The sequence below is a fragment of the Camelina sativa genome, chromosome 7 (genome assembly GCF_030686135.1).
Source record: "Camelina sativa cultivar CO46 ecotype springtype chromosome 7, ASM3068613v1".
Taxonomy (NCBI): domain Eukaryota; kingdom Viridiplantae; phylum Streptophyta; class Magnoliopsida; order Brassicales; family Brassicaceae; genus Camelina; species Camelina sativa.
Window position 1 is genome coordinate 19948104 of NC_141886.1, and position 14821 is coordinate 19962924.

The 14821-nt window shown below is 39.4% G+C and overlaps 3 protein-coding genes and 1 pseudogene across 5 annotated transcripts; 2 read left to right on the forward strand and 2 right to left on the reverse strand.

Moving 5' to 3' along the window:
- Positions 1-40: 40 nt before the first annotated feature.
- On the reverse strand, positions 41-3177 carry LOC104701351 (small ribosomal subunit biogenesis GTPase RsgA 1, mitochondrial-like). The gene is made up of 5 exons (XM_087458922.1): positions 1315-3177; positions 1011-1229; positions 732-926; positions 461-645; positions 41-376 (listed from the first exon to the last, which is right to left on the reverse strand). Exons 1-5 carry the CDS (start codon positions 2005-2007, stop codon positions 184-186), a joined length of 1485 nt encoding a protein of 494 aa, XP_087315048.1. The 5' UTR covers positions 2008-3177; the 3' UTR covers positions 41-183.
- Positions 3178-5861: 2684 nt separating this feature from the next.
- Positions 5862-8192, forward strand: LOC147941485 (uncharacterized). Its single transcript, XM_087458532.1, has 4 exons — positions 5862-6363; positions 6469-6518; positions 6660-6870; positions 7480-8192. Exons 1-4 carry the CDS (start codon positions 5862-5864, stop codon positions 8190-8192), a joined length of 1476 nt encoding a protein of 491 aa, XP_087314658.1.
- A 1885-nt stretch (positions 8193-10077) lies between these two features.
- On the reverse strand, positions 10078-12715 carry LOC104701352 (aquaporin PIP1-1-like). 2 transcript variants are annotated; one of them, XM_087460252.1, is made up of 6 exons: positions 12598-12715; positions 12074-12463; positions 11516-11926; positions 10764-11059; positions 10459-10599; positions 10078-10363 (listed from the first exon to the last, which is right to left on the reverse strand). In XM_087460252.1, the coding sequence occupies exons 3-6, from the start codon at positions 11625-11627 to the stop codon at positions 10268-10270; spliced, it is 645 nt and encodes a 214-aa protein (XP_087316378.1). In that variant the 5' UTR covers positions 11628-11926; positions 12074-12463; positions 12598-12715; the 3' UTR covers positions 10078-10267. The 2 variants fall into 2 exon arrangements, with proteins under 2 accessions (XP_087316378.1, XP_087316379.1); XM_087460253.1 differs by having other exon boundaries at positions 11516-11613; positions 12145-12463; positions 12598-12706.
- A 416-nt stretch (positions 12716-13131) lies between these two features.
- LOC104704702 (putative F-box protein At1g67450 pseudogene) lies at positions 13132-14564 on the forward strand (annotated as a pseudogene). Its single transcript, XR_015562828.1, has one exon. The product of XR_015562828.1 is annotated as a putative F-box protein At1g67450 pseudogene (transcript).
- The last annotated feature ends 257 nt before the right edge of the window (positions 14565-14821 follow it).

The following is a 14821-nucleotide window of genomic DNA, read 5'->3' on the forward strand; positions in this document are numbered from 1 at the left end:
GTATTTAGTAGTAATCATATGATCCAAATAATTCTTAAAGTTGAACAAAAAAAATGTCTGAAATATTAATATCTACTTGTTTGATTACTTCGTTAGTTGATAAAATCAGACGAACAGAAGTGCTGAGAACAAAAGAGATCTGTACATTCTCTGACTTAGTCTTTGTGGGAAGCATGAGTTCTCTCATTGTCGTTTCTCATTCTCAATGGCTCGGACGATTGGGTCGTTCTCTAATTCCAAGTCATCATCTTCATCTTCGAACTCATCCAGCTCACTGACCATTGTCTGTTTTGTTTTTTTCCTTGACTCTCTCCTATGCTTCTTGGGTACTAGCCTTGGTTCAGCATGTTTCACACCCATGTCTCCCACCTTGTACCTGTGTCATGGATTCCCTTGTTAAACGACATTTGGGAAAATAACCAATCTCAGAATTTAAGTTTCAGGAGAATCCCAATAATACCTAACATCATCTTCCCTTTTGGTTCCAAAAGTCCTAAGCTGAAACTCCTCCCTGATTCTGATCTCATCAAGCAGTTGTAAGTAGTAAGGATACCTTTCCCAATCACCTTTCACAACACATCCTGGTTCCCCAATATGCAAGCAATCTCTAAATCCACATTTTCCACCCTCAATCATGTTCCTTATCTAAAGAAACAGTTCACAAGACAACACATCGTCACAGTTGGTCAATAAGCGAAATGGGAACAAGCCAATGGGTACAAAGTGCAAACCTCAGGGAAACAGTGTGCAAGTGACTGCTTCGTTACTTTCAGCAAACTAGGTTGGTTAAAGCCAGGAGTATCAGCGAGATAACCACCTTCAGAAACCGGCAGTAGCGACACGTTCCGTGTTGTATGTTTACCCCTACCACTTCTAGAAGAAACTTCCCCTACTCGTTGATCATCAAACCACTTATTACCTAACATCTGAATATCACAAAGTCTCAACACATGAGACCATGGTAAAGTAAAAGTTAACCTCGAGAATGAAATAACACAAAAGAAACTTACAGGCTCAAACCAAGTCTCATCTTCAACTTCACCACCACCATGGTTACTTCTCAATATGTTGATTAAACTTGACTTCCCAACACCACTAGGTCCAACAATCACAGAGGTCTGATTCCTCAGGATAAACGCAATCTCATCAAGTCCGTCTTTAGTTCCCACACTACAAAACAATGGTTCATAGTTCCAACCACTCAATCTTATCTTCCAAGATTCCAATTCCTGTAAACAACAAGTTCATGATTCTATTTAACCCCTGAAGCAAACAAGTAGTGAGCTAAATGCAATCTCTAATTCCTCCTTTTACCTCTTCACTGATGAGTTCAGTTTTGTTCAAAGCAAGTGTGAGTTGAATACGAGTAGATTCAGCTTCCACCAAGAACCTAGTGAGTGTAAACGGCTCCAGCTTCGGTTGATCCAGAGAGAACAGAACCAGTAAATGATCAACGTTCGCAACCGGTGGATCTAAAATCTCAGAGCGGCGGTGAAACACATTCTCAATCATTCCTCTCCGATCAACCCAATCAATAGATCCAACAAGAACCTTATCCCCAACCAAGACTCTCCTCCGTATCTTCTTCAACACAGCTCTCACAACACAAAGCAACTCAACACCAGTCTTAGACGAATCATCATCATCATCATCACCACTCTTCACAGAACCAGCTACATCTTGAACAATGACGCGCATAAAGTTCGCTTGAGCTGTTGCAACGGTACCGATAGCTTGAGACTCCAAGAGCGAAGGTTTGTGCTCCGGCGAGAGAACCGGCGATAGAGAGGAGGAGTAGTTTTTAGTACCGATATGTTTCGCTCTGAGCAAATTCTTGCTCGGTTGGGGTTTTCTCGAGACATCAGGATTATCTCGTCTCGCTGAAAGAGGACAGAAGCTGTGGCGGATTCCGATTCCGACTCGAACTCCACATCCGCCGGGAAATACCGCCGTGCGACGGAGGAACGGAGAAGAGTGACGGAGGAGTGAAATCGACGATGTCTGCATCAGAAAATTCTAGAAGAATCCAAAGACTCTCTGTCTAGAGAGGAGAGAGCAGTGGAGAATCTGGGTGTGATATGAAGAAGATTTTGAGTTATGGGCCTTATGGTAAGTGCTATGGGCCCAAATTTATGGGCCTATATGTAGAATGAATCGTAAAAGTGTGGGGAAGACGTGATAATTCAAAGTTTCAAAAACCCTAATTTCCCATTTGAAGACGGATGAATGGTGATGTTCAATCTTCTTCCGGAGGATTTGGGAGAAGAGATACTATCTAGAGTCCCGATAAGATTTTAGGAGCAGCGAGAACTACTTGCAAACGATGAAGATTACGGAGATGAAGTAGTCCATGCATGCACCATGGTCGTGGTTTAATTTGGAAGCGTATTTGGGACAAACGAGCTAGGTTGATTCAACCTAGAACTAATTTCTACGTATCAGAAAATTATCTTGGATACGATAACAACCGGAACCACGCAATCGTGAGGATATTGGACTATTATTTGCGAAATTTATTATTTTAAGTCTAACCTTTGGAGGGTTTTTATATTATTATCGGACGGACATTGAAATTTTGGTCATCATTAATTGAAGGGAGATACATATTTTTATGTTGCTCCAACAGTGATATTTGGACTGCGTCTCCCTCTGCAGCTCTGCTATTTCTAGATGCTAGTTTTGAATATGTGGTTCTATCTCATGGGGTAGACTCTATCCGATAGAGATATGGCCGGTGAGGTGGCAACTAAGATTGGACCCACAATGAAGTATTGTGGATAAACTTCTTAATTAACGATTACTACTACTCGTTATAGTAAGATTTTCCTTGGGAATTTTTTACTTGACCAAGAGAAGAAACTGGCTGTGGTTTTCTATGTTTTAAGATTTGTTAATGGATCCTTACACAACAAAGCTCTCATCATTGGAGAGACTGGAGATTCGAGAATAGTGGATCTCATAGTAGATTTCAGGCCGTATCTTTAAGAACTTGTGTGCTCGTTGTCGTATGCTCCAAGTTTAGTTATAATCAATCCAGATACTTTACAATGTCTCAAAATCCAAGTATATATAAGAATTACATAATTAAGGGGAAGTCACACACACATGTCACATTTATAGTACTCCCTCTGTCCAATTTTATTATTTTTTTTTAGCTAAAATCACAATGTTTAAGATACCATAAATGTTTTGTTATTTTTACATAATATATATATATATATATATATATATATATATATATATATTCAAAAAAAATAACCAGTAGTCATAATTTTAACATACTAATTAAACATAAATGATGCATAGAAATATGAAAGAAACAAAATCTTATAAATTGGAACAAAAAAGGCTAAAAAGTCCTATAATTTGGGACAGATGGAGTACTATTTATAATAATTTAATTTTGTGTTAATTAAAGCTTCCACATATAAAATACAAAAAGTATATACTAGAAATTTACAAAATAAGGAATGAAATATCTGCTCTTATTGAAAGAATGCAAAGCTAAACTTACAAAGAATATAAAAATCTATTCTTATTAATCATTCCATCTTACATTCTTATGCTAATTTAACATCTGTCGTTTAAATGATTAGTCAATTACAAAGAGAAAAAAATAGAAAGAAACCTGCATAAGAAAACTTAAAGCTAAGATTCTTGTTCCATTGCTGATTAAAGACACAATGTACAAAGTAACCAAAATAATAAGCTAAAAGAACTTGATCAATCGTTTTGGGATCAGAACTTGACCAAAATAACAAACTATCGATGTCAACAACAAAGCAAGACTTCAAACAAGACTTAAAACATAACCATAACCCTAGGTAAATCAAGACCTTTTTATTCTACCGAGCAAAATAACATTGATAGGAGCAGTATCTTTCACAAATTCTGAAACCGAAAACGCAGAAAGAAGCAGATACAACATCATACCTTTAAAACCATTCAACACAGCGAGACTGAAGCTTTTCAAGTATTCATTAGCTTTCTTACCTGAGTTTGCTACCTTTCTTATCTGGATATAAAAGAAGACAATCATCGAAGTCTGACGCAGCGAGACAGAAGCTTTTCAAGATTGAAATACAAACTCAAATCTACTACAAGGTCTAAACCACATTGATCCGTCTTTACTGTTTAAGAAGCAAAAAAACAAAACAGATAGAGAGAATTAAATTTTCATGTCATCTGAGAACAGAGACATCAAATCTACTAAAGGAACCATCCTTTGCTCTGTAACCCATAATGAAGTATTGTGGATAAACTTAACGATTACTACTACTCGTTATAGTAAGATTTTCCTTGAGAAGAAACTGGCTGTGGTTTTCTATGTTGTAAGATTTGTTAATGGATCATTACACAACAAAGCTCTCATCATTGGAGAGACTGGAGATTCGAGAATAGTGGATCTCATCGTTGTCGTATGCTCCAAGTTTAGTTATAATCAATCCAGGTACTTTACAATGTCTCAAATCCAAGTATATATAAGAACTAGCATTGGATCCGCGCTATGCGCGGAAGTTAGATGAGAATGTTTGTTTTGGTTGTTTTGTTAATATGTTTTCTGGTTATATATTTTTTCCTCTTTGCGTCTGGTTATGTTGTGAGTATGTTTTCTTTAGCTCTTTTTGTTTTTATATACAATCTTATTCATTTTTTGTGTGTAGGCTTGTACTGTATACCAAATCCATGTTCTTTGCATTCAGCTTTTGGGAATTTTATTCCTTTGTTTACAAAGATTGCATTAAGACGGCACATTACAGTACATATACAAACATTTCACACATGTAGGTCAACAATAAAAGCAACTAAGGAGGACAAGACCAGAAACCAAAGTATTGACCATGTCCTATCCGGTCTAGGCCATGAACATACGGCTGTCCGTACAAATGATCAATAAGGCCGAGTTCTATTAACATATGGAGAATAGACGAGGCCAGTCCACCAGAAAGCCCAAGAGAAAGATCTAGAAGGCGCCTAGTAGCCGTTAGAGGATAAGGTCACAGGTTGGTCTCATCTTGGGAAACCAAAACGGGTCGCTTTCACAATTGGGATTAGTTTGTTCTCTCTCTTTATGTCACTATCAACAAGTTGTCGAGTGTAAAGGGAGTAGCCCTAGTTTTCTCTTGATATTTAAGGGCTTAAGCCGACATTGTATTGGTTACACTTATGGAATAACATTCTATTCTTATTCTCTTTGTTCTTCACTCTATTCACATTCGTTACTCTCACACTTCTACTTCCGCTTAAACTAACATAGTATCAGAGCATGTTTTTCGATCTGTGACTCTCTAAATCTTCTCTTCATACTCCCATTTACTTCTATTTTCTTTCTATACTCGTTCTCTGTAATCGTTCTCTATACTCGTTCTCTATACTAGCTCTATTCTCTTATTCTCACATCTGTGACAATGGATAACAACAAACCAATTGTTACTACAGTGGTGCTCAAAGGAGCAAATTATTTGTTGTGGAAGAGAACCACAAAAACCGCACTTAGTGGCCGGGGACTATGGATCCATGTTGAAACGGACCAACTTCCCAAGAAAGCTATTAAGGAAGACGATAAAGAAGAAAAGGAAGAAGACAAGGAGGCTGATCTAGAGAAGGAAGTCAAGTGGTTCCAAGAAGATCAGACCGTGCTTGCCATTCTGCAAAACTCGCTGGACGCACCAATCCTTGAAGCCTATTCGTATTGCGAGACGGCCAAGGAGTTGTGGGAGACGCTAGCGAATGCATATGGAAACGTGACCAACTTGACTCGAGTGTTTGAAGTCAAGAAGGCGATTAACGGTCTCCATCAAGAAGACTTAGAGTTCACAAAGCATTTTGGGAAGTTTAGGTCTCTATGGGCCGAGCTTGAGATGCTTAGACCAAGCACAATCGATCCGGCCATTCTCAATGAGAGAAAAGAGCAAGACAAAGTCTTTGGCCTCCTTCTTACTCTCAATCCGGCGTTTAACGACCTCATTAAGCATATTCTTCGTGGCGACAAGCTACCTACCTTGGAGGATGTGTGTTCCCAAGTTCAAAAGGAACAAGGTTCGCTAGGTCTGTTTAGCGGCAAGGAAGACTTTGTCGCCGCTAACAAAGGCGTCTACAAGCATGAGGATAGGAAAGTGGTGGTATGTGACCATTGCAAGAAAAGGGGACATGTGAAGGACAAATGTTGGATTCTTCACCCTCACCTCAAGCCAGCTAAGTTCAAGGCTAATGTCTCTCAAGAAGGCTCAAGCGGGCAAGGTGCCGGTGCAGCGAACCAAGGAGGTGCAATGACCACGGCCATGGCAGCATCCTATGGAGACCTTGTGAGGAAATCGGACTTGGAGGCTCTCATCAAGTCCATTACCGCATTAAAGGACTCTGGTACCACCTTCTTTGCTTCAAAACATAGTAAATCTCTTGTTGTAGACTCGGGGGCTTCTCATCACATGATAAGTAATCCAAGTCTTATAAACAACATAAAACCAGCTGCTGGTAGTGTTATTATTGCTAATGGTGATCGTATACCTGTTAAAGGAGTAGGAGACTTGAAACTATTTGATAAGAATTCAAAAGCTTTCTTCATGCCTACTTTTACATCTAATCTCTTATCAGTTAAGAGAGCAACTACTGATTTAAATTGTTATACTATTTTTGGACCTAATAGTGTACATTTTCAGGATATTGAGACTGGAAAGATTCTTGGAGAGGGAGATGCTAGAGGAGATCTCTATGTCCTAGAGAAAACTTCACCGAGTTTTTCTAATTCGTTTTCCCTTATGTCGAGTCTTAGTAGTATTTCAAGTGATGTATGGCATGCTAGACTAGGCCATCCACACTCTTGTGCCTTTGAATTAATATTGCCTAGTGTTTCTTTTGATAACTCTAGTTGTGAGTCTTTTATTCTTGGAAAACATTGCAAGTCTATTTTTCCTAAATCTAATACCATTTATGAGCATTGCTTTGATCTAGTGCATTCTGATGTGTGGACATCTCCATGTTTATCTAGAGACAATAACAAGTATTTTGTGACTTTCATTGATGAAAAATCTAAGTACACATGGCTTACCTTGTTACCCTCTAAAGATAGAGTTTATGATGCATTTGTTAAATTTCACAATTATGTTACTAATCACTTCAATGCTAAAATTAAGGTGCTTAGATCAGACAATGGGGGAGAGTATACAAGTCACAAACTAAAAGAGCACTTAGAGAAGCATGGCATTCTTCAACAAACTAGTTGTCCATATACTCCTCAACAAAAAGGGGTAGCTGAGAGGAAGAATCGCCACCTAATGGAGGTTGCAAGATCAATGATGTTTCACTTGAATGTCCCAAAGAGGTTTTGGGGAGATGCGGTGATGACTGCCTGCTATTTAATCAACCGAACACCAACTAAGATCCTTCATGAATCATCTCCATTTGAAATACTTAATAATACTAAACCCTATATCGATCACTTACGTGTTTTTGGGTGTGTGTGTTTTGTTTTCATTCCAGGCGAACAAAGGAGTAAGTTTGATGCAAAGAGCACAAAATGTATGTTCATTGGCTACTCTACCACACAGAAAGGTTACAAATGTTATGATCCGGTTCATGGCCGTATGTATGTCTCTCGCGATGTGAAGTTCATGGAAGGTCAAGGATGGTATGACAAAAAGGATTGGGAGAGTTTGAAAGACTTATCTCACTCTACCTTCGACCGAGCCGCCAACTTGCGTTTTCTCCTTGATCACCTCGGGATTACTACACCGACACATCAAAAAGTAGCCATAGACCATAAACCGAGTGTTCAACCGCAACCAGAGAGAAGTGATAGGGCCACACCCCAATCTGCGCTGGTTCTTGATAATACATCCGTATCATTCGACGATGGTGACACTGTACCACCGGCCACCGATGATGATAGTGCGGCCGATCATCACGATGATCCCACAATCTCTGCTCAACCTCCACAGCCTAGGCGCAGTGAACGTATCAGGTCTCATCCGTCTGCTTGGAAAAATAAACGGGTATACTACAATAATCAAGCGGTTGCACACCCTATTCAAGCCGTATGTTCGCTTGCCCTGCTACCACCGGACCATGTGGCCTTTCTTGGCAAGATTGACAGCCAGTTCATTCCCCAGTCCTATGATGAAGCCAAGGATCATCAAGTTTGGTTCGATGTCGTAGCAGATGAGACCGGTGCTATGATACATAACCATACATAGGACGAAGCGGACCTACCTCAAGGAAAAAGGGCCGTTAGCTCTCGGTGGGTCTTTACCATCAAGTTTTTGAGTAATGGCGACATCGAATGACACAAGGCCCGCTTTGTGGCCTGCGGCTTTACTCAAACTTATGGGGCCGACTACACCGATACCTTCGCACCGGTCTCCAAGCTTCACACTGTTCGGGTTGTCCTTTCCCTGGCCACCAACCTGTCATGGGATCTTTGGCAAATGGACGTTAAAAATGCCTTTCTTCAGGGGGAGCTGGAAGAAAAGGTCTACATGCATCCACCACCAGGTTTAGAAGATATTGTCGCTCCACGCAAGGCCATCTATGGCTTGAAGCAGTCTCCACGGGCCTGGTACCACAAGCTGAGTTCGACGCTTAAAACCCATGGTTTCAAGCGCTCCGAAGCTGACCACACATTATTCACTCGTCGTACTATTGGTGGTCTTGTGGTTGTCCTCATTTATGTTGATGACATTATCCTTACCGGTGATGAGAAGGATGGTATTCAAACCACTAAAGCCTTTCTTCATTCTACCTTTGATATTAAGGATCTGGGTGAGCTCAAATATTTTCTTGGTATTGAAATATACCGCTCTCTGGAGGGTTTATTTTTGTCTCAACGAAAGTATGCTCTTGATCTCTTAAGTGAAACCGGCAAACTTGGTGTGAAACCGGCCCTGACACCCCTTCCAGAGGATTATCAGGCCAAGCAAAAGGGGGAGCATCAAAGACGGCAGAACAATGAAACAGAGGGTGCTCCGCTCGATCCACTAGACGCACCATATGACGATGTGACCCGCTATCGGCGCCTTGTAGCTAAGTTGATTTATCTTACTATTACATGACCTGACTTGTGTTATGCTGTGAATCAGGTGAGCCAATTCATGAAAGCACCGACAAAGTATCATTGGAGTTTGGTGGAACGGATCGTAAGCTATCTCAAGGGAAGCCCGCGCCAAGGAATTTGGATGGGAATGAAATCCAACACCGAGATTGTTGGCTATTGTGATGCAGACTATGCTGGTGATACATTGGACAAAAGTTCTACTACTGGGTACTGTACGTTCATTGGAGGCAACCTAGTCACATGGAAGTCCAAGAAACAAAAGGTGGTATCATGTTCTATTGCCGAAGCCGAGTATATAGCCATGAGGAAGCTAACCAATGAGCTGACATGGCTTAAGGGTCTTCTCAAGGACCTTGGCATCGAGTCAAAGAAACCAATCATCATGCATTGCGACAATGAAACTGCCATTCATATCGCCACAAACTCAGTATTTCACGAGAGAACTAAGCATATTGAAGTAGACTGCCATAAAGTTCGAGAAAAGATTGAGGAAGGCGTCACTCTTCCATGTCACACCCGAAGTGAAGACCAATTGGCGGATATCTTCACCAAGGCTGCATGTCCAAAGGTTTGCCAACACATTCATAGCAAACTTGGACTTGTAGACCTCACTCGCCCATGATCAACTTCTCTAACACATGGACATCACACTCTTTTTCCCTCAACATAGTTTTATCCTAAAAGGTTTTCTATGTTAAGGTTTTTAATGAGGTGATGCTTCATGAGTTCCAAGCTTAGCCATTGCATTTGGCTAAGCTTGAGGGAGAGTATTGACCATGTCCTATCCGGTCTAGGCCATGACCGTACGGCCGTCCGTACAAATGATCAATAAGGCCAAGTTCTATTAACATATGGAGAAGAGACGAGGCCAGTCCACCAGAAAGCCCAAGAGAAAGATCTAGAAGTCGCCTAGTAGCCGTTAGAGGATAAGGTCACAGGTTGGTCTCATCTTGGGAGACCAAGACGGGTCGCTTTCACCATTGGGATTAGTTTGTTCTCTCTCTTTATGTCACTATCAACAAGTTGTCGAGTGTAAAGGGAGTAGCCCTAGTTTTCTCTTGATATTTAAGGGCTTAAGCCGACATTGTATTGGTTACACTTATGGAATAACATTCTATTCTTATTCTCTTTGTTCTTCACTCTATTCACATTCGTTACTCTCACACTTCTACTTCCGCTTAAACTAACACAAAGGACTTGATGTCTTTTTGTTTTGATTTAGCTTCTGGACTTGAAGGGAATGGCTCTGATGACAACCACATGGTAAAGAGCAGCAAGTGCAGCTCCAATGAAGGGTCCAACCCAGAACACCCACTAAAGATGGCATAACAAAAACGAAATTGTCAGAGAATTTTTTATCAAAACGGAGTTTGGAATGAGATTGGTATTATAGTTAGTGTGAGACTCACGTGGTCGTCCCATGAATGGTCTTTGTTGTAGATGATTGCAACTCCAAGGCTTCTAGCTGGGTTGATGCCTGTTCCAGTGATTGGGATGGTTGCTAAGTGAACCAAGACGACCGCAAACCCGATTGGGACTGGTGCAAGAATCTGCACAATTGTTTTACAAAAAACCCAAGCCAATAAGTAACAAATTTCAAAGTGAAACCATGAGAATCAGTCTTTCTTACACACTTAAGTCAGCTTCACTCTGTTCAATTGTTTTTAGCAGCTATATATGTAACATGAACAAGTAGTATAGACATGTTACTTACGGGGACATGAGAGTCACGGGCGTTTCTCTTGGCGTCAGTTGCAGAGAAGACTGTGTATACAAGGACGAATGTGCCAATGATCTCAGCTCCAAGACCACTTCCCTTGGTGTAGCCATGAGCAACAGTGTTGGCTCCTCCTCGTAGAGCCTGGTATTGCTTAGGCTGGAACCCTTTAACCACACCAGCACCGCAGATTGCTCCCAAGCACTGCATCACTATGTAGTACATAGCTCTAGTGAGCGACAGCTTCCGAGCTAAGAACAGACTAAAAGTAACCGCTGGGTTGATGTGTCCACCTGAGAGTTACATTAACATAAATTTCAGATTATAACACTGCAAATCCCACATAGAGGAGTCAAGACTAATATCAAAATTTTCTCAAAGATTGTAGCTTTATCGTCTTTGCCTCTCCTAAATCAGATACAAAAAGAACAAAATCACGCAAAGAAGCTAAAATTAGTCTCAATTATTCTCAAAGATTCAAACTTTCTTTTCTTCTCTCTCAACCCCAACACTCGGAAACCTAAGTAGAGTAAAAAAAGGCGTATCTTTAGAGAATACTAATATCAAAATTTTCTCAAATATTGTATCGTCTTTGCCTCTCCTAAATCAGATACATATGGAACAAATTCACGCAAAGAAGCTAAAACTAATCTCAATCGTTCCCAAAGATTCTAACTTTATCGTCTTCAGAAACCTAAGTAGAGTAAAAAAAGGTGTATCTTTGGCGAAGAAGAAGCAGAGTAGCTTACCAAAGATACCAGCAGTGCAGTAGACCAAGGCAAAGATCATACCACCGAAAGCCCAAGCGATACCTTGGATTCCAACGGAGGCACACATACTCGGCAACCTTTTAAGTCCCATCACAGTGATGTAGAGAAAGAGGAAAGTAACAATGAACTCAGCGATCCCGGCTCTCTAAAAAGACCATGAAGAGAGATCACCTGGCTCGAAAAACGGAGCAGGTAGTGGCTCGTTGTAGTCTTTGTCGCTCTGAGCAGAAGTCCCGATTGGTTGTCTCTCGGGGTGCTTGTTAGCTCCAACTCTAACGCCTTCTTCCTTGCCTTCCATCTTCGATTTCAATGTGTATTCCTTGCTTGTATTCCTTGTTTTGATGTTTCTAGATTGGCAATGAGCATCTCGGTGTTCTGAATGTAGTTTGCCTGAATGTAGATTGGAAATAAGAAAAGTCCTATTGCTTTGAATTTTTGTTAGTAGAACTGCGTTGAGAAATTGCATGAACCATACTTTCCTTCTTCTAGCCCCGTTGACTGGTATTTCATTAGTTGCTAGATGGTATAGTAAGTTACCTCTAAAGTGTGCCAATGTTGAATTTGTACATCCTCTAGCAGAACCTTTTGTCTCTTGAGACTTCCTCTGCTCGTCAAGTATGCTCCTTCAATCTTTTCCAGAAACTCGTCGTGTAGATGCGCTAAGTGGCGACCCTTGAAAATCCCTTTTCACGTTTCCCAAGTAACAGTGGGTTTCAAATTGTTTACACGTTTACTCCACTTGCCCAAATGCCAATATCACTCTCACAGGTTTCTTAGAATTCAAATCCACTAACTGGTTAAGTTTCTTCATGTGTCTCTCAATCCCCACTATCTTCCTCCCATTGCTTAATCTTGTAAAAATCATCAGCTGTTCTGATATCCCGTCAACAGTTGCGTCCACCAGCTTCGGGAATCGAGTCATTGTTCCTACAGAGACATAAGAAAAAAAAAAAAAAAATCGAACTTTAGCACTTATGTAAATAAAATTTCAATCTTTCGTGTCAAATCAAATCTAACAATAAAAATTCAATTTTTTAATCATCAGAGTTAGGAAATTTCACCATTTCGATGAACACTGGCCGGAGATATTAGCCAATTTCAACAATTCTTGCCTCCATGAAAGCACTTTCTCGTGATCATTTTCATAGATATATGAGAAAAAACAAAATCTTATAAATTGGAACAAAAAAAGGCTAAAAAATCCTATTGGGACAGATGGATTATTATTTATAATAATTTAATTTTGTGTTAATTAAAGCTTCCACATATAAATTAAATACAAAATGTATATATTAGAAATTTACAAAATAAGGAATGAAATATCTGCTCTTATTGAAAGAATGCAAAGCTAAACTTACAAAGAATATAAAAATCTATTCTTATTAATCATTTCATCTTACATTCTTATGCTAATTTAACATCTGTCGTTTAAATGATTAGTCAATTATAAAGATAAAAAATAGAGCTAAAAGGAAGAAAAAAAACTTTTTCAAAAAAAAAAAAAAAAAAAAAGTAGAGCTAACAATGAAAGGCATCTGTACAATCTTATATGCTATATATATGACTTCGTCTCCGTGGAAACATTACTTGACATTGTCTTGTTGAAAGTTGAAACATTAGGTCGTTCTCTAAGGTCTTGTACTTGTGTTAAAGCTTCCCAGATCAGTCCATCTTAAGGTTGTGACCCTAATTTTCATTTGAGAAAATGACGTTGATGATGTCCGATCTTCCAGAGGATTTGATAGAGGATATTTTGTCGAGGGTTCCAATAACATCTCTAGGAGCAGTGAGGTCTACTTGCAAAAGATGGAACAGTTTATCCAAAGATCGGATTGTATGTAGAGGAGAAACAAAGCATCAGTTTCTAGGGTTCATGGTGCAAAAATCTAAGGTTTGTTCGTTGAGATTTGATTTCAATGGAATCCAAAATGAAGATGTCGAACTAGCAGGGCCATCTATAAAGCCAATAGATAAATTTAATGAATTGAGGATATTTGAAGTTAATAACTGCAATGGCCTACGGTTACCAGTACGGATATATCACGTTAAACACTGCAATGGCTTATTGTTATTGGTAACTAAAGAAATCAATTTCAGGCTCTTGGTTTGGAACCCGTATTTGGGACAAACCGGGTTGGTTCAACCTAGAATTAGTTTCGATTTCCAAGATAGGTATTATCTCGGATATGGTAACAACCGTACCCACAAAATCTTGAGGATATTCGACAATTACGAAATCTACGATTTTAAGTCTAATTTATGGAAGGTCCTTGATATCACTCCCGACGTTGGGTATAGAAATATTTGTGGATGCAGCTTGTCGGTTAAGGGAAATACTTATTTTATTCGAAGAGAGACAAGGGGGGATTGGGTAAGACCACGTGATGTTTTTTTACAATGTTTTGATTTTACAAGAGAGAGAAATGGACCTCGTCTTCCGATGCCATTTCAAGTTTCTATCTATGACGCCGTGACTCTCTCTTCTATTAGAGAGGAACAACTTGCGGTATTATTGAAAAATACATATAAGATGGAGATATGGGTGACAACCAAGATTGAGCCCAATGCGGTGTCGTGGAGTCACTTCTTAAAATTTATTGATTTTAAACTTAAGATCTCAGTTTTGAGTTTCTTTATTGATCAAGAGAAAAAACTTGCTGTAATTTTTGATTTACGCGTATCTAAAGGATCCATAGATAAGACTTACATAGCTCACATCATCGGAGAGGCTGGATACTTGAGAACAGTGGATCTCGGAGTAGTTTCCCCACAGTTTCTTCCCCTACCAGTGTGCTCTTATGCTCCAAGTTTAGTGCAAATCAATCAAAGCCAAGAAATATCGCTTATCTAGCTAAAGAAAGATGGAGATTATTATTAACCAGTTTTTTTTTTTTACAGTACCTTGTTTGTTTCTTGCATCATCTTCTTTTCATTCATTTCCTCTGTTTTTTCTTGAACAAAACTAGTCATATATGGAGCAAAAAAAGAATAAACATTGAAAAGGTTTTGATTATGGAACATGTTTGAATTGTCTATAAGCAAAAAAAAAATTAGAAAATAATTCTGGTGGGGTTGGTAAAAATATTTGCAAGGGCGTCCTAAATCAAAGTATAAAACTCATATAAGGAGAAGCTACACACTGCAACTTACTCTCGTCCCGTGGACTATAATTGTTGTTAACTTGTTTTCTATACACATTTGATTAGTCTATGTGTGGATTCAACGTGTTTCTAGTACTATACAATCATTGTGACTGTTAAATAATATGAAACACACCTCGGGAAT